Below are 22,046 nucleotides of genomic sequence, written 5' to 3' on the forward strand. Positions count from 1 at the left end.
GCTGCTGCACCCGCTGAGTTTCTCCAGCTTTTTTGTGTAACCCTCTAGTACAAAGCTATCGGCTTCTCTCGCTCTTTGTGACGTCATTACTCGGGTGCTCATCGGTATCACTCGGGTTCTCTCAGAAAACCCGAGCCGAGGCACGAGCCTACTCCGTTTTGAGCGGCTTCGTTCCAGAGCCCTGGGCGGGGCGCTGCGCTGCGGACGGCCGGCCAAGTGCGAGTGGACTGTGTGTCGGTGGGGTGACAAAATGACTGAGTCGGGGGGGGGGTTAACGTAGCTCGTAATTGGCTTCAATCCAGAGCCCGGGGGGGTGATGGGCGGCTTGGGCGGGGCGGAGCATTGCGGATGGCAAGTCAGTTGACTGTGCGAGAGGAGCCGTTGTGACTTCATCCACCTCGTTAGATTTAAAAAAGACTAGACCAAGTGCAGACTCCCCCAATGGTGTGATCCCCCAACCCAATATTCCACCATGCACCCGTCTCCTCCATTGGAACTGAGCCCGTTCCCAAATGTAAGATTGTAGCCCTCCCCTGCCTGCTGCAGCAGTGAAAAGTTCAGTGTTCCTCTCTTGCAACTTTGTTTCGAAGTATGTTGGAAGCTGACATGTAAATGGAGAAGCCTGTTTATTTTTGAAATACTTGGGGGGGGTGGGGGGGAGAAGGATTTGATTAAAAACATGTACTTCAACACGACGAAATGAAATGAGGAGCGGATACTTAGAAAGAAAAGCGAAATCTCTACCGAAATGGAAAATATCTCGGAGATTGAGCGTCTGGATTGGGCGTGGCAATGAATCAAAGGAAGAAATGCAGCCGGCAGCCGTACATGCAAATGAATCCATTCCGATTGGACATCTGCGAGCATCGGCCATTCCGATTGGACATCTGCGAGTATCGGGCACGAATCGAAAGGCAGGAAGGGATCCGTACTGCAGGCGGACGGACGGATTTGAGTTTTATATATATACTAGACCAAGTGCAGACCCGTTGGGTCTGCTCCCCCAATGGTGTGATCCCCCAACCCAATATTCCACCATGCACCCGTCTCCTCCAATGGAACTGAAGCCGTTCTCAAAAGTAAGATTCCAGCACTGCCCTGCCTCTTTAAAAAAAATCCCTGCCTGCTGCAGCAGTGAAAAGTTCAGTGTTCCTGTCTTGCAACATTGTTTCGAAGTGTGTTGGAAGCTGAGGAAGGAGCAGCCGTCAACGAATCGAAAGGCAGGAAGGGATCCGTACTGCAGGCGGACTGATTTGAGTTTTATATATATATAGATGTCAGATTGGTGAATAATTTTAGTAAAAAAACTCGGGAAATAATAAATCAAATTTACAGATGAGGGGATTTTTGAGATCATAGGGTAAATCTATACCGGAATATGTTAAAAAGTCACCGTTACTGTGTTGGATTTTCGAGGAGATGTGAATCAAAGAAAAAGTTCAAGCAAGCAAGTAAGCAAACCCATAATCAAACTTCCTAGATCAGAGTTATATATTATAACTAGACCAAGTGCAGACCTGTTGGGTTTGTTCCCCCAACGTGCAGTTGCGGGGAAGGAGGGGGGGGGCAGCATGCGGTGTCACACACACTAACCAACCCCCCTCCCCCCCACCACACACACACGCTTGATATAATATAAACTACAAACTACCCCCTTGATATTATATTAATATGCTCCTTTTACCCCATAACGGCCCTATCTACTGACGCATAGCCCCCAACTTGCAGGCGCTTCTGGGGGGGGGAGTTAGAGAGTGAGGGCAGAAAGAAGGGGCAGAGACAGAGAGAGAAGGGCAGAGAGAGGGGTGGAGGGGAGGAGAGGGGAGGGTGGCAAGGGAGGGGGAGAGGTGGGGGGAAGGGAGGGGGAGAGGTGGGGGGGGAAAGGGAGGGTGAGAGGTGGGGGGAAAGGGAGGGTGAGAGGTGGGGGAAAGAGTGAGAGGGGGAGGAGGAGAGGAGGGGGGGGAAGGGAGGGGGGGTGAGAGGGGGGAGGGGTGAGAGGGAGGTATGGATGGGAGGAGTGAGGGGGGTGAAGGGGGGTGGGGGGGGGGGGGGAGAGGGGGGATTGTTACCAAACTGAACTCACTGGAATGAATCCATTAAAGGAGCCACTGCTGCTGGATTCTAAGTTGTCCCTGCCTTCCCTCTGGAAGCCTCCTCGTCCCCATCAGATGGCAAGTTCCCAGAGCCCTGGTTAAACGCGGGGGCCGCTCACAGTTAAGTCTGTGAAAGCAGCCCCATCAGAGACTGTGAGCAGCAGCGGGTTTCACTATAGTAAGGACCATTGCGCCTATTGTAGCAGGTGGCTGCTCGTTTCCTCACACCCCGGCCTTTACCCCGCCCGCCCGTCGCCTTATCTCTTCTCCCCTGAAGCAGGTCGGTCGGGCACAGTTGCCAGAAGCTGAAAACTAAATATTGCAGCGGGAAAACTGCGGCTGCGGTTCTGGCAACAGCCGGTGTTCCGCTCTGTCTGGGGGGAGAGGGCGAGTGGGGGTGAAGGGGGAGAGGGCGAGTGGGGGTGAAGGGGTGAGAGGAGGGGGAGAGGAAGGGGAGGATGGGGAAAGAGAGGTGGAGTGGGGGGGGGTTGGAGTGAGAGGGCAGGCGGGTGGGCGATGCAATCCAGCTGCGGAGGGCGTGGCGCGAGCGTACTTGGAGGCATACTGGAGGCATGTGGGCCTGGATTGGTCGGCATGTGTGCATTGTGACATCCACAGCTGCTGATTTAAAGAAAACTAAGTTTTGTGAAGGATTTTATTGAAAATGTGTACAGAAAAATTACTAAATTTAATGAGGAGTGGATTTGCGAATGTAAAAGTAAAATCGCTAGTGAAATGGTAAAAATCTCGGTGTTTTTGCGTCTGGTTTTCGCGGAGAAACGAATCAAAGGCAAAATCAAAATGACATACACCCACACGCACACTAAAAGTGTATAGATAGATAGATGCTGGGGATGTCATTTTTCTTTCAATTTAAATATAAGTGGGTGGTACAGAGGTTTTACCCTCACGAAAATTACAAGTGGGCACTAAGTATTAAAAGGTTGGAGAGCACTGGATTAGAGCATTAACAGTGCAAGGTTAATGCAAATATCTGCTTGATGTGAATGAAGATGTTTTGCATGAGCAGTATATTTGTCATGTGAAAACTGGAGTAAAAGTAATTATTGAAGAGGAATTCAGCTGTCAAAATTATGAAGTCATTTCCCGCAGTGAGTTGGGTCCAGTGGACAATTCATGTTGGACACTGTCAGCACACTATGACCATCAGTATTGCCCATGAATAGTAGGCGTTTCCAAGATTGTCAGCAACTAACTAGTGACAATGCTGAGGTCCCTCTGATCTTTGCCATATCCAATGGCTAATCTTCGGAAACCAATCCTTGATGGGAAATGTTGAGATACTATCCACATTATGCAGTGTTTGGCATCCCAAACATTAAACCATGTAATAACTTTGGAGTGCAACAGATGGTCATGGTGTAGAAAATCTAATGGTCACTGATCTCTCCTGGACCCCACTCACCCCAGGCTGATATCCATGTGCTCCAGTGAGTTCTTGTCTATTCTTAATAAGCGAGTTCGGTATTCCGAAAAACGCAAGGAATCATGAGATTTGTCAAAATGTTTAAGAAAGAACTGCAAATGCTGGAAAAATCGATGGTAGACAAAAAAAAAAGCTGGAGAAACTCAGTGGGTGAGGCAGCATCTATGGTGCGAAGGAATAGGAGACGTTTCAGGTCTGAAGAAGTTTTGCGACCTGAAATGTCGCCTATTCCTTCGCTCCATAGATGCTGCTTCGCCCGTTGAGTTTCTCCAGCTTTTTTGTATACATGGGATTTGTCAAAAGTCACTCGCGATAAACACCCCCGGCAACCATGCTGCCGCATACAAACAGACCCGCGCCCCATCCGCAGCCAGGATCGAATCCGGGCCTCCACCGCTGAACTGCCACTGGACACCTGGGGCGACCCCGGACCGATGGGACAGCGACGGCTCAGGCCCACAGACAGCGCGGAGAAGAAGCTCCAACTCCAGTCCAACACCGCCTGACCTGCTGGGGCTATCGACAGCCCTGGACTGACGGAACACCAGCCCGCTGTAGCGGCGGCCCAGGCCCACAGCCAGCACGGAGAAGCGGCAACAGCTCAACTCTGCCTGTCCCGCCGGGTTAATTGACAGCCCTGGACTGACGGGACACCGCTCAGGAGCAGTGAAGCTAGCGCTTCTACTCCGTGCCAGATACAAGCCCAGGCGACCACCGCAACGGGTCATCGCCCCGCCAGTCCACAGTTGCCGAACAACCCGATGGGACAGGCAGAGTTGAGCCGGAGCCAGCGCTTCCTTTCCACGCCGGCTGCAAGTCTGGACTGCCACCGGAAGGGCCAGTGCCCCGCCAGTCCCCGGACATCTCCGGCCGTCCCCGGACAGGGAAGGCACACCCGGAAGGGGACGGGGACGGCCCAGCAGCAACTCAACAGCGCCTGTAGCGCCAGAGATCCGATCCCGACTGGACGAAACGCAAGCCTGCACACACGCAGCAGCACAGCTGCTGAGAATGTTTATCGCGAGTGACCCATGATCTGACCATGCACAGTAGGAATACCAAACTCGGTTATTGCCCACTGAAACTACAGTGAGAGCATCAGAGTGGCTACAGATCTTCCCTCAACAGTTTACACCTCAGAGTTCGTAAGCAGTACCAGAGCATTAGGGGCTTCTGCAGAATTTGGCTGCCTTCTGTGTCTTTCTCCTCTGTGCTGTTCCAAGTAAGGGCCCCAGTCAGGAGATGATGTACAAGCAGCAGTTAGTTTCTGTGGAAAGAAAAGTGAACAATTTCACACCAATACTTTTCGATCATTAGAAAATGATTTCCAGCAGTGGGTCGTGTCCAGTGGACGTCATGTTATGTCGGACATTGTCAGCACACTCCGACATCAGCATTGCATATGGACTGTCAGTGTTCTTAAGAGGATCATTTCTATTTACTTCTTCCAAGTAGAAGAAGCCTAAAGCTTGATCAGATTTTTCTGTGGAATGTTCCAACACATGGCATCTTGTGTTTATCTCAGCAATTTCAGCATGCAAACAGCTAGATGAATGCAATATCTGTGCATAAAAATATTACTGATGGAACTTCTTCAGAGCAGCTATCAAAACCAATTAGACAACATAACTCTTAGACATAATTAAACAACATGCACTTCCCATTGCCTTGGCATGGCAGCAATCTCACCCCACCAGTCATTCCCACTTCTCCCCTCTCCCATCAAGGTTAATGATGCATAGGCTTGAAAAAACAAACCTCCAGTTTCAGGTACAGTTTCTTCCCAGCTGTTATAAAGCAAATGAATGGTCCTCTCATCAGCTATAGTGTGATCCTGACCTTGCATGAACCTCTTTAGACATCTTTGTACTATCTTTAATCAGACTTTATTGGAATTTATCGTGCACTGAATGTTGTACCTTTTATCCCATACCTGTGCTCTGATGGCAGCTTGATTGTAATCACATACAGTCTTTGACTGGATGGTACGCAAACAAAAGCTCGTCACTGTACCTCAGTACACATGACGTTAATAAACCAAACTAAATTACTGAAAAATTGGATCCTTTAATTCATATCTCTCTTACTGCGATTACATGACTTTCTTCCTGTTACCTTGGGTACTTCTGTCATTCTACTGAAATGTCTGGCTTTTGGTTCTTGTCCCTGCACCACAGGAACCCAATCTGAAATGTCATCCATCCTTTTTCTCCAGAGATTCTGCCTGACCTGCCAAATTACAGCAATTTGTGTCTCCCTACAGGAACAGTTTCTTTCTGCTAATTCTGTCTAGGTCTTTGTTTTTCTGAACCCTCTATCACGTTTCTTTGCTCTAACTCTGGCATTTCCAGCCTTTCTCCAAGCCAAGGTCCTCATCCCTCCCTTTCCCTGCATTTCATTTCAATTCATTTGACGTGCAATTTTGTTCTATTCTTCAGGTGCCACAGGCCGTGAAGCATTTCACAACCCAATGACCTCAGCTCCGGCATCGTCGGCCCCACTGCTCTCTCCTTCGTGTGATCCAAGATGTTGAATAAAACAACCGCAGTCATCTCGGTGACATGGATTTGTTCTTTGAAAGATGTCAAGCGTTTCCTCACCTGGTACAATGTGGAGCCCTCAGCTTGGACAACTTTCACAGTGGCAATGATGGGGATCCACATAATGCAGAAGATGATCATACACCAGCCGAGTGCTATTGCCCAATCAGGGTACTCCATGAGTCCATATGTTGGCGTAGAAAATGTTGCCAAAGACCAAGCTAAGATTACCTGTTTCAAAAGATTGCAGAGAAAGAAGTCAGAGATCCAAAGAGAAAATAATCTGGAGCTTGGTGATTTTTAGTTTGAATCAATAAATGATATAACCTCTTACCACCAGCAAGCTTGGAGAGATGAAACACCAACATGCTCTCCACCACAACCAGAAGAGCCAATTCCTCTCCCCAATCATCATCTCAATGTCCTTGATGAATCTGTTCACCCCTGTTGACAGCAGGAAAGCAGATGCTCAATCAATTATTTATTTAATTTCATGGTGTGTAAATCCAGAGTTTGAGGTGAAGATGATTGGACAAAATTCCTCCACTAAATCCATTGCAGTACTCAACACAACTAAGGCAATCCTGTCATTGCCAAGCCGCAGGTATAACAGGCTCCCCATCAGATGTTTTAATTTGACCGAATTCAGCGATTTGTTTTGACGCTTCCCCTGAGTCTATACTATTACAAAAACTCTCATCTTGACCACTTTGTTTGCTTTTTTTTAAACATTTGGGCAAAAATGGTACCCTTTATCAATAGGATTATTTCGCAACCTACCCAGGTTCTGCAACCCACCAGGTTTTGTTCGGATCGGTGGAATTACACAAAAGGTATGAAGGTTTAAAGAATCGTGAGATCAGCAGATTGGTCTTCCCGCCTGTCAGTCACCATGAAGGGACGCCCCTTCCGGCTCCCGCTGGAGAATAAACCCCAGATACGGGGCTGAGTCCGCAAGTAGTCATGATTGAGTCTGCAAGAGTGGAGTCGGAAAAGCCGGCTGTGTGGAGTCTGAAAAGCCCGCTGGAGTCGGGAAAGCTGCTGTGTGGGGTCGGGAAAGCTGCTGTGTGGGGTCGGGAAAGCTGCTGTGTGGGGTCGGGAAAGCCGCTGTGTGGGGTCGGGAGGTGTGTGGAGTTGGGTAAGCCGCTGTGTGGAGTCAGGAGTGGTGTGTGGTGCCGTGGCCGCAGAGTGGAGCCTCTCTACCCACTCGCCATCCCCCTTCCCCCTTCCCATCCTCCTCACACCACCCGTTCCCCCTCCTCCCCCCTACCACCTCCCCACACACCCCTCCTGCGCCCCACACACCAACACCTCCCCTTTACCTCATCCCTGTTCCTCCATCTTCCCCCAACCCCCCCCCCCACCGCACTCCCCCCACACAACCACACCCCCCCCACACCACCCTATCCTCCTACACCACCCCACACACCCCCACAACTACACCGCCCCACTCCCCCTCACCACCCCACCCACCCCCCCTCACTACCCCCCCCCCCCACACTACTCCCCCACACGACCCCACCCCCCCACACCACCCGCCCCTGCCCCCACACCAACCACCCTCCCCCGCACCACCCCCTCTCTCCCACACCACCCTCTCTCACAGCCCCCCTCCCACACACACCCCCCTCCCACATCTCCCCCTCTCCCACACCCCCTCCCCCAACACACACCCCCTCCCCCACACCACCCCCCTCCCCCACACCACCCCTTCCCCATCTCCCCCCCCACACCACGCCACTCCCCCACACCACGCCACTCCCCCCACCACCCCCTCCCCAACACCCCCCCCCCACACCCCTTCTCCCCCACACCCACCCCCCTCCCCACACACCCCCTCCCCAACAGCACCCCTCCCCCACACCACCCCCCTCCCACACACCACCCCCTCCCCACTACCTCCTCCCACATCACCCCCTCTACCACACCACCCCCCCCTCCCCCACACCACCCCCCCCACAAAACCCCCCCTCTCCCACACCACCCCCCCTCTCCCACACCACCACCCCCCCATCCCACACCACCCCCTCTCTCCCACACCACAGCCCCCCTCTCCCACACCACCCTCCCCTCTCCCACATTACCCCCTCTCCCACACGTGGTGGAATATTGCATTGGGGAATGGGTTGCATTGGGGGACCAGGCCTCCCGTGTGATTGGGACCCAACCAGTCCCACTTAGTCTAGTTTACCATAAAATTCTGCCCTTACCATAAATCCAGCTTCGGCCAACAAGTTCCAGAAGGCCTACAGTAATGAAAGTCCATCCAGTACAGAAATAATCAGTTAAATGTACCCAGTAAATCCCAGCCTAAAATTAAATGGAAAATGAGAAAATGTCTGAGAAAACTCCAGCATTCAAGCTTGAAAATATACCAATGTGGTGTGAGTTAAGTCAGCTACACACTACTTACAGTTCTAACCAGCTTACTCAATTTTCATGCAATTCATTACCTCTTCAATAAGGAATATTACTTTTGAAATAGATTAAGCAAATCAGCACAAATAACTAATTGCTCATATTTCCTGCTGTAACTGTTTGGAAACATTTGTAATTCAGAATAATATCATTTTTAATTGAGGCCGAGCTGTCTTTTGGTGGTTACATGTCTGTGACTGCTCCCCAGCTGCTGAGTGAATGATTGTAGCATTTGGGTTACACTCACCTTTTCCAAGGTTTCCCGTATCATTTTTTAATGTGATTCTGATCAAGAGCACTTCTGGGTGATTCATGAACAGAGGGTCTGGATGAGATTATCTCTCATGAATTCAATGAACCAGGAACAAGTATTATTTGTGTTCTGTTGCAACCAACTGAGTTGAAGCAACCAGTTTCACAAAGAAGTAACTTTACCTGGGAGTGCTTGTAACCTACTAGTGTTAGAAACTGCTTTATTTTATTTGTTATACAGGTACCAGTTTCCTACCGCCACGTCATTAGCTCCATTTATCACTGGGAATCCTTGATGTTTGAGTTCCTTCAGCTCGCTTGCGCCTTCTAGACCCCTCAATATTGTTCCCTCATATTCCCTCATGTTACACTCATCATTTCCCTCATTCTGATAGGCTTTCCTACATGCTACTGCGGTCATGTGGACTTGTAGTGAAGTAGTCTTGCAGACCAGCTTACCTGTGTTACACACACGAGGCCAAGGAGAAATAACAATAAGCATACACCAGTGGTCAGCAGAAGACGTTTTGATTGGAGATACTTGGGGAATTGGTCCATGAGGGATGTTAAAATTCCTTCTAAAATTCAAAACAGGGTTCGTGATTTTTAATAATTTGTACAAACCAAATTACATAATGCTTCAGCAGAATCACCTCAATGGCAGCTTATATCTCCTTGCTCTCACCCACAGAGGCTGCTTGGTTCCCCAAACCAGCTTCCCACTGAAAATAACAATATTGCCAGCTGCCAATAAATGACGGGTCAGCCAAATACATCATAGATAACAACACTTTCTGAGAGAATTGTGTCTCTTTGAAAGGTTGGTGGAGTTCCACTGCTGCATCTGCTGTTCCAGATGTGGACTCCTGTATATGGGTGAGTCTAAGCACAAGCTCGGCGATCATTTCACTGAACACCTCCACCGCTCAGTCCGCCTAAACCTACCTGATCTGGTTGCTAAACATTTTAACTCCCCCTGCCATTCCCACACTGACCTTTCTGGACCTCCTCCATTGTCAGAGTTAGGCCAAGCACAAATTGGAGGAACATCACCTCATATTTCGCTTGGGCAGGTTACGCTCCAGCAGTATGAACATTGACTTCTCTCACTTCAAGTAACCCTTGCTTTCCCCCCCTCTCTCTCTCCATCCCTTCCCCTTGCCAGTTCTCCGACAAGTCTTACTGTCTCTGACTACATTTTATCTTTGTTTGCTTTGTTACCTTCTCCCAACTAACAATGATAAATTATACATTTTCCTTGATCTCCATTCCCTTTCTCATGTTTTCACACCTTGCGTCCTTATCTATACACTTATCTATACACTTCCCACTCCCCAGACATCAGTCTGTAGAAGTATCTCGACCCGAAATGTCACCCATTCTTTCTCTCCAGAAATGCTGCCTGTCCCGCTGAGTTACTCCACCATTTTGTGTCTACCTTCTTATTTAATGGGGAGCAGGCTTGAAGGGAAGATCACCTACTCCAGTTCCTTATTAATATTGATTTGTTAACGTGCCCCATAGAATGACAAATTGAATTAAATTAGCAGTTTTAAAAATAGTATTCAAGAAATAAGACTGAAAGCCAATAAATCCCCAACACCCCGATAATCTGCTGCCCAAGGTTTTACGAGGTAGGTCCAGATATCATAGTGGTTGTCGTTCCAAAATCCCATAGTTTCTATAAGGATTCCTAAGAGGTAGTAAATGTAACCTACTGCAACTATTTAAGAAAGATAGAAGGGAGAAAGCAGAGATTCATGCACCAGTTAGCCTGTCATCAGCAATGCGTTTAGTTTGAATTTAGTTCATTGTCAGGTACAGTGAAAAACTTTTGTTATTAAAGAACAGATGGCAAGATACTTTGGAAATAATATTACCAGAATCAGCATGGATTTATGGAAGAGAAATTATGTTTGAATCGTTTGGAAATATAGAAACATAGAAAATAGGTGCAGGAGGAGGCCATTCGGCCCTTCAAGCCAGCACCGCCATTCATTGTGATCATGGCTGATCGTCCGCTATCAATAACCCATGCCTGCCTTCTCACCATATCCCTTGACTCCACTAGCCCCTAGAGCTCTATCTAACTCTCTTAAATCCGTCCAGTGACTTGGCCTCCACTGCCCTCTGTAGCAGGGAATTCCATCAATTCGCAACTCTGGGTGAAAATGTTTTTTTCTCACCTCAGTCATAAATGACCTCCCGTTTATTTTAAGACTGTGGCCCCTGGTTCTGGACTCGCTCAACATTGGGAACATTTTTCCTACATCTAGCTTGTCCAGTCCTTTTATAATTTTATATGTTTCTATAAGATCCCCCCCTTATCCTTCTAAACTCCAGTGAATACAAGCCTAGTCTTTTCAATCTTTCCTCATATGACAGTCCCGCCATCCCAGGGATCAATCTCGTGAACCTACGTTGCACTGCCTCAATCACAAGGATGCCCTTCCTCAAATTAGGAGACCAAAACTGTACACAATACTCCAGATGTGGTCTCACCGGAGCCCTATACAACTGCAGAAGAACCTCTTTACTCCGATACTGGAATCTTCGTGTTATGAAGGCTAACATTCCATTAGCTTTCTTCACTGCCTGCTGTACCTGTAAGCCAACTTTCAGTGACCGGTGTACAAGGACACCCAGGTCTTGCTGCACCTCCCCCTTACCTAACCTAACCCCATTGAGATAATAATCTGTCCCCTTGTTTTGCCAACAAAGTGGATAACCTCACATTTATCCATATTATACTGCATCTGCCACGGATCTGCCCACTCACTGTCCAGGTCACCCTGCAACCACCTAACATCCTCTTCGCAGTTCACACTGCCACCCAGCTTTATGTCATCCGCAAACTTGCTAGTGTTGCTCCTAACTCCCTCTTCCAAATCATTAATATATATGGTAAACAGTTGCGGCCCCAACACCGAGCCTTGTGGCACTCCACTCACCACTGCCTGCCATTCTGAAAAGGACCAATTCACTCCTACTCTTTGCTTCCTGTCTGCCAACCAATTTTCTATCCATGTCAACACCCCACCCCCAATACCATGTGCTCTAATTTTAGTCACCAGTCTCCCGTGCAGGACCTTATCAAAGGCTTTCTGAAAGTCTAGATACACTACATCCACTGGCACCCCTTCATCCATTTTACTTGTCACATCCTCAAAAAATTCCAGAAGATTAGTCAAGCATGATTTTCCTTTCATAAATCCATGTTGACTTGGACTAATCCCTTTACTGCTATCCAAATGCCCCATTATTACCTCTTTAATAATTGACTCCAGCATCTTTCCCACCACCGAAGTCAGGCTAACTGGTCTGTAATTCCCCGTTTACTCTCTCGCTCCTTTCTTGAAAAGTGGGATAACATTAGCTAACCTCCAATCCACAGGAACTGATCCTGAATCTATTGAACATTGGAAAATGATCACCAATGCGTCCACTATTTCTAGAGCCACCTCCCTGAGGACCCTGGGATGCAGACCATCAGGCCTAGGGGATTTATCATCCTTCAGTCCCATTAGCCTACCCAATACTATTTCTCGCCTAATGAAAATTTCTTTCAGTTCCTCTACTCCCTTAGATCCTCTGTCCTCCAGTACATCTGTGAGATTGTGTTTGTCTTCCTTAGTTAAGACAGATCCGAAGTACCTATTCAACTCTTCTGCCATTTCTTTGTTACTCATAATAATTTCACCCGTGTCTGCCTTCAAGGGACCCACATTTGACTTTGCTACTGTTTTTCCCTTAACATATCTAAAGAGGAAATGTTTGTGTCTGTAATTAGCAGAACAGATTAAGGGGAACTATTTGATGTGATTTAATATGCATTTCAGATAGTCTTCAATAAATTGCCACGCAAAAAAATTATTAACATAGAACATAGGTGCAGGAGTAGGCCATTCGGCCCTTCGAGCCTGCACCGCAATTCAATATGATCATGGCTGATCATCCAACTCAGATTCCCGTACCTGCCCTTTCTCCATAACCCCTGATCCCTTTAGCCATAAGGGCCACAGTTAACTCCCTCTTAAATATAGCCAATGAACCGGCCTCAACTACTTTCTGTGGCAAAGCATTCCACAGATTCACCACTCTCTGTGTGAAAAATTTTTTTTTCTCATCTCGGTCCTAAAAGACTTCCCCCTTATCGTTAAACTGTGACCCCTTGTTCTGGACTTCCCCAACATTGGGAACAATCTTCTTGCATCACTTTAAACATCATTAGAGAATATGGCATTGTGGGTGATGCACTGTTGTGACTGAGGATTTGTTAATGGACAGAAAGCAGAGTGTAGGAATAAATGTTTCACTTTAGAATTGGGTACCTGTGACTCGCGGGGTGCCGCCGGGAATGGTGCTATGATTTCCAGGTGTTCACTCAGTAAAAGCATGGGTCAGATGAGGCAGCCAAGAGTGCCTCTGAAGTTTGCTGATCATCCTAAACTGGTGGCATTGTGGGGTTTTAAGACAATACAACGAGATTTCAAAGGGATAGAGATAGGTTAAAAGAATAATTCAGATCATGGTTGTTGAAATGTAATGTACAAAATTGTACGGTCATCCACTTAGATATGAATAGTAAAATGTGGCGTTTTGTAAACAAGGAGTTAAATGGTGTTGGTGTTCGGAGGGACTTTTAATTAATTGGAAACAAAGCACTTTAACAGAAGTTAACATATGGGTAGAACAAGCAATTAGAAACTCAATTGGTACATTGGGTTTTCATTGCAAAATGATTAGTGCAGAAGAGGAAATTTATCTGACTGCAATCATATATTCTGACGTACTGTCAAGAAGGATAATCTTGTGCCGGAGGTATCCCCAGGAGTTTGAGTCTTCCATGTTCGTGTCAGGGCCCCTTAGGTCTGATTCCGATTGTCACCTTAATTCTCCCAACAAAATAGTCAGGTTGCACAGGTTTACATAGTGTCAGGAAGCAGCACTTCCCATGTCCCCCGTCCACTCCCACCACTCCAAATGGAAAAGATCAAAAGCCTACAAAGTGAAGGTGCAGATGACAACTGTTCTGCTCTGCTCTGAGGCCACATTTTACCCAACCCATTGCTCTGAGTGTTAAACAATGAGGAAGAAACTTCAGAATGCACAATTATTATCCTTGGAACTGGGTTGTTCAACTGAACAAAGATAAATTATGACCTGAACAGTCACTGGAGTAACTGTACAATAGGGATTGTATTACAAACTTCCTGGGACATTCTCCTGACTTGTTCTTCGCTTCAGATGTTCAATAAGCAACTAGATGTTCCAGGAAGGCTGTGAGTGGAGAATTAGCACAAAGATGCAGAACATTGCTCTTCATTATTATAACCAGTGATCATTTAGTAAAAACAATTCAAATGATTTAATTACATTAAACAAAGAATTCTACACTTGCCTACAGCTGCAAACTGAGTGTCGAGTCCCACAGTGAGCAACATGAAGAAAAACAAAGTGGACCATAGTGGAGCCCACGGCAGTTGTGCAATAGCCTCTGGGTAGGCGATGAAAGCCAAACCGAAACCTGAACAGTGGAAATGATTCAATGATATACGGTGATGCAATGGCAAAGTAATGCAGTAATATATAGTTAATCTGACATGATTCTGACATTGGTGTTCAAGGACAAGCAGATTTTCTGAACTATCAGATGACATTATATTCACAGTTCATGACAATTTTCATTCACTTCACTGCAGAAAATTAAATCTGGAAATGGAGCTTGTGTACAGTGTGCTAAATGTTTTTGAAGTGGGATCCAACAACACTGAGGCTAACTGGAACACTTCACGGGCCGATTCCACCCCTGCCCAACAGCAATTGTCGCACGTTTTATAATGGTTATTGCTAAGACTTTAACTTGTCTTCTAATTTTTGTGTTATTAATCTTGTCTTTCTGTTCCTCCCTCTTGTCATTTGATTTGATTTCTGACTTCCCTCTACTTTACCCATCCTGTTCCACTTTCTTTTTCAACCACTAAATCTCGATGATTTGGGTAGAACACTGTTGATCCTGCTACTCTTGTGCTGTCGCTTTTGGCTTGGTTCTGTCAGCCGACACACAACTGAAGTGCAGATATGGAAATGTATCTAACCAGTGAGATGGGCTGCGCAATTCCCTGCTCCATCAACATCCCACACAATAACTCTGGCACCGCACTTACCTGACTGAGCAACCTCTGAAACAGGCTTGTCCTGTACGTGAGCCATGTGTCCCAGGACGGAGAAGATGGCAAATCCGGCAAACACACTCGTGGCACAGTTCACCACACAGACAATGATGGTGTCTCTGTAGCAGTTGTTGTGGAATTTGTTGTAGGATGATAGGGTTATCAAACTGCCAGAACCCACTCCAAGTGTATAGAATATTTGTGCTGCAGCATCTTTCCAGACCTGGTTTACAGAAAATAGAATTAATCAGCACAGGGCTATTTAATTTGATCTCATTCAACAAATAAACATTAATCATGAGATGGAGGATGATGAAAACTCATTGGTGAGCTGACTGAAAGCACAATTAGTCACCAACAGGACTAATGGAGATATAATTATACCTCCCAGCATATTCCTCAAAACCGTTGCTATCCATTTACCTGTCCAGATGTCTTTTAAATATTGTTATAGTTTCTGCCTTATCTACCTCCTTTGGCAGCTTGTTCCATCTGGCCTCTGTAGAAAGGTTACCCCTCGGGTTCCAATTAAATCTTTCTCCCCTTGCCTTAAACTTATGTCCTCAGGTTCTTGATTATTCCAACTCTGGGGGGGAGGAAAAATATTTCACACTATCCTCATAATTTTATACACCTCTATAAGATGATCCCTCATCCTCCTGCAGTCCATGGAACAAAGTCCTGGCATGCCCTACCTGTCCCTGTAGCCCAGGCACTGACACCATCCTCGTAAATATTCTCTGCAATCTTCAGCCTAACATCCTTCCTATAACAGCGTGACCTTAACTGAACATCAAAAATCTTGTACAACCTTAAAATGATGTTCTAAGCTCTGATGAATACCAATGTGCTGAAAACTGCCTTGATTACCTTAGCTACCTGTGACATCATATCGGGGATCTATGTACCTGCATTCTGAGATCTCTCTGTTCCACACCTCTCGCCAGTGTTCTGCCATTCACTGTGTAACATTCTTAACAGAAGTGATACATGGTTTAAGTGTGGTTAATATTGGATGAAGCCAGTAGGTTCCATTCAATGAACATGATACTATTATATAAACTGAAAACTGATGCGTAAATGGCGGTGAAGCTTGACGGAATAAGATTTAGATCTAGTTAGATTTAGCTCTTAGGGGTAAAGGAATCAAAGGATACGGGGAAAAAGCAGGAACGGGGTACAGTTTTTAGATGATTAGTCATGATCATATTGAATGGGGGTGTAAACTTGAACTTCGGTGCCGACTCGAAGGGCCGAATGGCCTACTCCTACACATTTTTCTATGTTTCTAGTATACAGATAAAGACTACAGTTACAGCGCAAGATAAAGTCCAATTAAAGCTAGTTCAAAGGTCTTTTATGAGGTAGGTGGGAGGTCAGAACTGCATTCTAGCTGGTGAGAGGATGGTTCAAATGCATGATAACTGCTGGGAAGAAACTTGCCTGATAGGAGAGGCGAGAAGACGGAATGAACTGGGGTGTGACTGATACTTCATTATGCTGGTGGCCTTGCCGAAGCAGCATGAGGTGTAGGTGGGATCAATGGGAGGAAGGTTGGTTTGCCTGATGGTCTGCGCTACATCCACAGCTCTGCAGTTTTATTCAGTCTTGAATGGAGCTGTACATACTGTGATGCATCCTGATTAAATGCTTTCTACAGCACATCTGTATAGGTTGATGAGCGTTATTGGGAACATGCCAAGGGTCTTGAGCCTTCTAAGGTAGTGGAGGCCTTTGTGTGCTTTCTAGGCCATAGCTTCATTATGGCTGGTCCTGGACAAATGGGTGATATTTATTCCTAAGAACTTGACTCTTTCGACCATCTTTACTTTAGCACCATAAATGTATACTTGGGTGTATGTACTGCTTTGCTTCCTGAAATCAGTCACAATATCTTGTATTGCTGACATTGAGGGAGAGGTTCACAAGTTGTAGGAGTAGAATTAGGCCATTCGGCCCTTCGAGTCGACTGTGCTATTCAATCATGGCTAATCTCTGCCTCCTAATCCCATTTGCCTGCCTTCTCCCCATAACCCTTGACACCCGTTCTAATCAAGAATTTGTCTATCCCTGCCTTAAAAATATCCACTGACTTGGCCTCCACAGCCCTCTGTGACAATGAGTTCCTCATATTAACAACCGTCTGACCAAAGTTCCTCCTCGCCTCCTTTCTAAAACAGCGCCCTTTAATTCTGAGGCTATGACCTCTCCCACCAGTGGAAACATCCTTTCCACATCCACTTTAAGCCTTCCATTATTCTGTAAGTTTCAATGAGGTCCCCCCTCAACCTTCTAAACTCCAGTGAGTAGAGGAGGCCCAATGCTTTCAAACGCTCATCTTATGCTAACCCATTCATTCCTGGGATCATTCTTGTAAACCTTCTCTGGACCCTCTGCAGAGCCAGCACATCCTTTCTCAGATATTGGGGCCCAACTTTGCTCACAGTACTCCAAATGTGGCCTGACCAGCACCTTATAGAGCCTCAGCATTACATCTGTTTTTGTATTCCAGTCCTCTTGATATAAATGCTAGCATTAAATTTGCCTTCTTTACCATCGATTCGACTTGCAAATTAACTTTTGGGAGTCCTACACCAGCACTCCTAAGTACCTTTGCACCGATTTCTGAATTCTCTCTCCATTTAGAAAATAATCTACGCCTTTATTCTCATTACCAAAATTCATGACTCCACACTTTGCAATACTGAATTTCGTCTGCCACTTCTCTGCCCACTTCTCTGCCCACTCTCCTAACCTGTCCAAGTCCTTCTGCAGAGTCTCTACTTCCGCTACACTGCCTGTATCATCTTAGCATCATCTGCAAACTTGGCCACAATGCCTTAAATCGCCTTATCCAAATCATTAATATACAACGTGAAGAGAAGTGGCCCCAGCACCGACCGTTGCAAAACTCCACTAGTCACTGGCAGCAGTGATGGAAATGGGGGGGTACGCAGGGGGATGCCGTTCCCCTACTTTTCAGTTTCCAATTTCCATCCTGTGCGTGAATTCACAGCTTTATCCTGCGCTACTTAATCCAAGGGCGAGTGGACAGACGGACTAAAGCAACGATCATAGAGTGGAATAGATGACATTTCGGGTCGAGACCCTTCTTCAGACTCAGTCTGGGGAAATGGTGCTGAAGATTACCCATGACCCTACCACGGCTTTTTCGTCGAGTGGACTATCTTGCTATAGGATCTATGGTTTCCAGTCTCCATGAGATGGAGATTGTGGAGGAAAGTGGCGCTGTTAGGGCAGTCCACGTCTTTCACCAGCCCATTGGAACTTTTCCCAATTCCATAATGATTGTCTAAGAACTTGGCCCTCATCAGACCTGGCGTCTCTCCGCCGTAAACGGAGCTCACCTCCTGGACGCTCAACTCGTAGACCAGCCGCTCCATCTTGAAGCGGATATCAAACAGCTGTTAACTGCTGGTGGGACTGTGACGGAACGCGAACTCCCAGTCAAACATAGAAACATAGAAAATAGGTGCAGGATTAGGCCATTCGGCCCTTCGAGCCTGCACCGCCATTCGATATGATCATGGCTGATCATCCAACTCAGTATCACATCCCTGCCTTCTCTCCATACCCCCTGATCCCTTTAGCCACAAGGGCCACATCTAACTTCCTCTTAAATATAGCCAATGAACTGGCCTCAACTACCTTCTGTGGCAGAGAATTCCACAGATTCACCACTCTGTGTAAAAAATGATTTTCTCATCTCGGTCCTAAAAGACTTCCCTCTTATCCTAGTTCTGGACTTCCCCAACATTGGGAATAATCTTCCTGCATCTAGCCTGTCCAACCCCTTAAGAATTTTGTAAGTTTCTATAAGATCCCCCCTCAATCTTCTAAATTCTAGCGTGTACAAGCCGAGTCAATCCAGTCTTTCTTCATATGAAAGTCCTGCCATCCCAGGAATCAGTCTGGTGAACCATCTCTATATTCCCTCTATGGCAAGAATGCCTTTCCTCAGATTAGGAGACCAAAACTGTACGCAATACTCCAGGTGTGGTCTCACCAAGACCCTGTACAACTGCAGTAGAACCTCCCTGCTCTTATACTCAAATCCTTTTGCTATGAATGCTAACATACCATTTGTTTTTTTCACTGCCTGCTGCACCTGCATTCCTACTTTCAATGATTGGTGTACCATGACACCCAGGTCTCGTTGCATCTCCCTTTTTCCTAATCGGCCACCATTCAGATAATAGTCTACTTTCCTGTTTTTGCCACCAAAGTGGATAACCTCACATTTATCTACATTATACTGCATCTGCCATGCATTTACCCACTCACCCAACCTATCCAAGTCACCTTGCAGCCTCCTAGCATCCTCCTCACAGCTAACACTGCCCCCCAGCTTCGTGTCATCCGCAAACTTGGGGATGTTGCATTCAATTCCCTCATCCAGATCATTAATATATATTGTAGATAGCTGGGGTCCCAGCACTGAGCCTTGCGGTACCCCACAAGTCACTGCCTGCCATTCTGAAAAGGACCCGTTTACTCTTACTCTTTGCTTCCTGTCTGCCAGCCAGTTCTCTATCCACATCAATACTGAACCCCCAATACCGTGTGCTTTAAGTTTGTATACTAATCTCTTATGTGGGACCTTGTCGAAAGCCTTCTGGAAGTCCAGACACACCACATCTACTGGTTCTCCCTTATCCACTCTACTAGTTACATCCTCAAAAATTCTATAAGATTCGTCAGACATAATTTACCTTTCATAAATACATGCTGACTTTGTCCAATGAATTCACCACTTTCCAAATGTGCTGCTATCCCATCTTTAATAACTGACTCCAGAATTTTCCCCACCACCGATGTTAGATTAACTTGTCTGTAATTCCCCCTTTTTAAAAAGTGGGGTTACATTAGCTACCCTCCAGTCCTCAGGAACTACTCCAAAGCAACAAATGTGGTTGTTTACAAAGTGGTATCTTGGTCCACGTGAGTCGAACAGGAGGGGGCTGTAGGTTTGAAACTTCTGGCGAGGTCTCAGTAGTTGGGATCCGAATCCGTCCTTTGGATCTCTCTCGCTCTAACTCCATCTCTCTCTCACCCTCTCAACTCGGCATTCCCGGAATAATTTGGCGTTTTGCGGGGACGGCTGCATCTGTGGTTCCGCCCTGTTGGGGGGGGGGGGGGGGGGGACACTCTGGCCCGTGGCGGCTCCTGGTCCGTTCCCTCTGCGGTTGCTGTCTGACCTACTGAGTTCCTCCAGCACTCTGTGTATGTTGTTTGGCTCTGGTGTTGAAGGTGGACACAGGAGGGCTGGGGTGGCTCAGCAGGACGGGCGGCGGCTGTGGGAATCGTTTTCGAGTCGAGACCCTTCTGCAGCCAATCACAAGTACTCACACCGACGAGAGTTCAGTTCAGTCTGAAGAAAGGTCTTCTCTCCAGAGTCGCTCCCTGTCCTGCTGAGCTACTCCAGCTTTATGTCTAACTTCAATTTCAAGAGTTAAATAAAAAACAGAGTGCTGGAGGAACTAGGCGGCATCTGTGGAGGGAATAGATTAGGAGTTGTGTCAGGCCAGGGTTCTTCTTCAATAGGAATGAACTGCAGATTTTACTTCGGTGTCACGTGAGTGACTACGTGAAGAACCCCGCCAGGACGCATGCATGGCATATCGCTACACGCATTGCAACGAGTCACAGCAGGGGGGAACGTTAGCGGCAGAATTTGGTAGCCGGGAACAGCAGGTAAGGAGATTCTGCGTTCCTTCCACTTACCTTACAGGTGGAGACATGGACCAGATCCACGAAGGCTGCCAAAAAGCTGGCGGGGGAGAACCGCGGGCAGCCAGCAGCAGCAGGCAACGGCATGCCAATCTCCCAAAATGGGAACAGCTGTGCCCGACTTCACTCCCGCACCGGCCACGGCTGGGCGGAAGAGCGAAGAGGAAAAAAACTAACAGAGTCGTTGACTCCGATGAGTCCGACTCTGAATAGCCGCGAGCGGGCAGTGCCCGTGAGCATTGGGGCCGGTTGGAGAGGCTTCAGGAGCAGCCGCGAGCGGCCAGTGCCCGTGCGCATTGGGGCCGGTTGGAGCAGCTGCAGGAACTGGAGCAGGAGCGACTTCAGGAGCAGCCGCGCTGGCCAGTGCCCGTGAGCATTGGAGCCGGTTGGAGCGGCTGCATGAACTAGAGCAGGAGCGACTTCAGGAGCAGCCGCGACAGCCAGTGCCCGTGAGCATTTGAGCCGGTTGGAGTGGCTGCAGGAACTGGAGCAGCCGCGAGTGGCCAGTGCCCAAGAGCATTGGAGCCAGTTGGAGCGGCTGTTGGAGTAAATACTCCAAAGTGACAGGCTCCGGGAGATGGAGACTAGTCACAGTGGGCAGCTAGTAAGTCCTACAGCAGTACCTCTTGTAGGGCTGCATAGTGTTTCTCCCTCATCAGAGGGGAGTACAGGGGGTCAATTCTGGGCTGACCCTGAAGAGGGGTGCAGAACATACCCCTAGTGCACATGGGGTGCAAGAAAACCTATTAGATATGGTGTCCCAGTTTACTCAACCCGACCAAATTGGCCAAAACCTGGAACCTAAAATAGCTGCAAGTATCGACTACTTGTCATTCAACCAGCTATAAGGCCAGGCATCTTTGGACACCACAGCAAGACACTTACCACCAGGGAACTGAAAAACACTGAATGTTCCCAGTGTCAACCAGTGTATTTGAAAACATGTCGGTGCCTCAATCAGAGCCAGGGACTTGAAACTACAGAAAGTTCTGAAAGTCCCAACAGCGGGAATTGCGGTTTTTGCCCGCACAATAAACAAAAAAGACAGGACACAAGATCACCAGGATGTACTGGCTTTTGCAACTACCAATACGAGTAAACAGCATTAGGAAGAAGTGCCATCCAACCGGCTTTAGACCCTAATTTGCGGGCCTATGCAAAGCTGGAACCTCCAAACCACCAATATTACTATTTGGAGGCAACTTATCAAAACAGGTAAAAGAACTTGACGAAGAGGGCAAAACCTGGGGCTCATTAAAGTAACGTCTTTAAAAAACTACTTCGGTGGGGAAAAAACACCCTACGCACCACCAGTCGGCCAAGACAAACTGGTGAAAGTTCAAAGGCCAGGAACACTCAACATTGGTCTTTT

At 47.3% G+C, this 22,046-nt stretch overlaps 1 protein-coding gene across 1 annotated transcript in view; it reads right to left on the reverse strand.

The window, feature by feature from the left end:
* Positions 1-2,036: 2,036 nt before the first annotated feature.
* Positions 2,037-22,046, reverse strand: part of LOC129701989 (sodium- and chloride-dependent neutral and basic amino acid transporter B(0+)-like) — a 58,519-nt gene continuing 38,509 nt past the window's right edge. Inside the window, exons 8-14 of the mRNA XM_055643448.1 lie at positions 14,918-15,146; positions 14,152-14,277; positions 9,210-9,328; positions 8,291-8,390; positions 6,415-6,524; positions 6,141-6,311; positions 2,037-4,807 (exon numbers count right to left, since the gene is read on the reverse strand). Coding sequence (XP_055499423.1) covers positions 4,670-4,807; positions 6,141-6,311; positions 6,415-6,524; positions 8,291-8,390; positions 9,210-9,328; positions 14,152-14,277; positions 14,918-15,146 — 993 coding nt within the window. The 3' untranslated portion in view covers positions 2,037-4,669. The remainder of the gene's footprint in view (positions 4,808-6,140; positions 6,312-6,414; positions 6,525-8,290; positions 8,391-9,209; positions 9,329-14,151; positions 14,278-14,917; positions 15,147-22,046) is intronic.

This window comes from Leucoraja erinacea, chromosome 12 (assembly GCF_028641065.1).
Source record: "Leucoraja erinacea ecotype New England chromosome 12, Leri_hhj_1, whole genome shotgun sequence".
Classification (NCBI taxonomy): Eukaryota; Metazoa; Chordata; class Chondrichthyes; order Rajiformes; family Rajidae; genus Leucoraja; species Leucoraja erinaceus.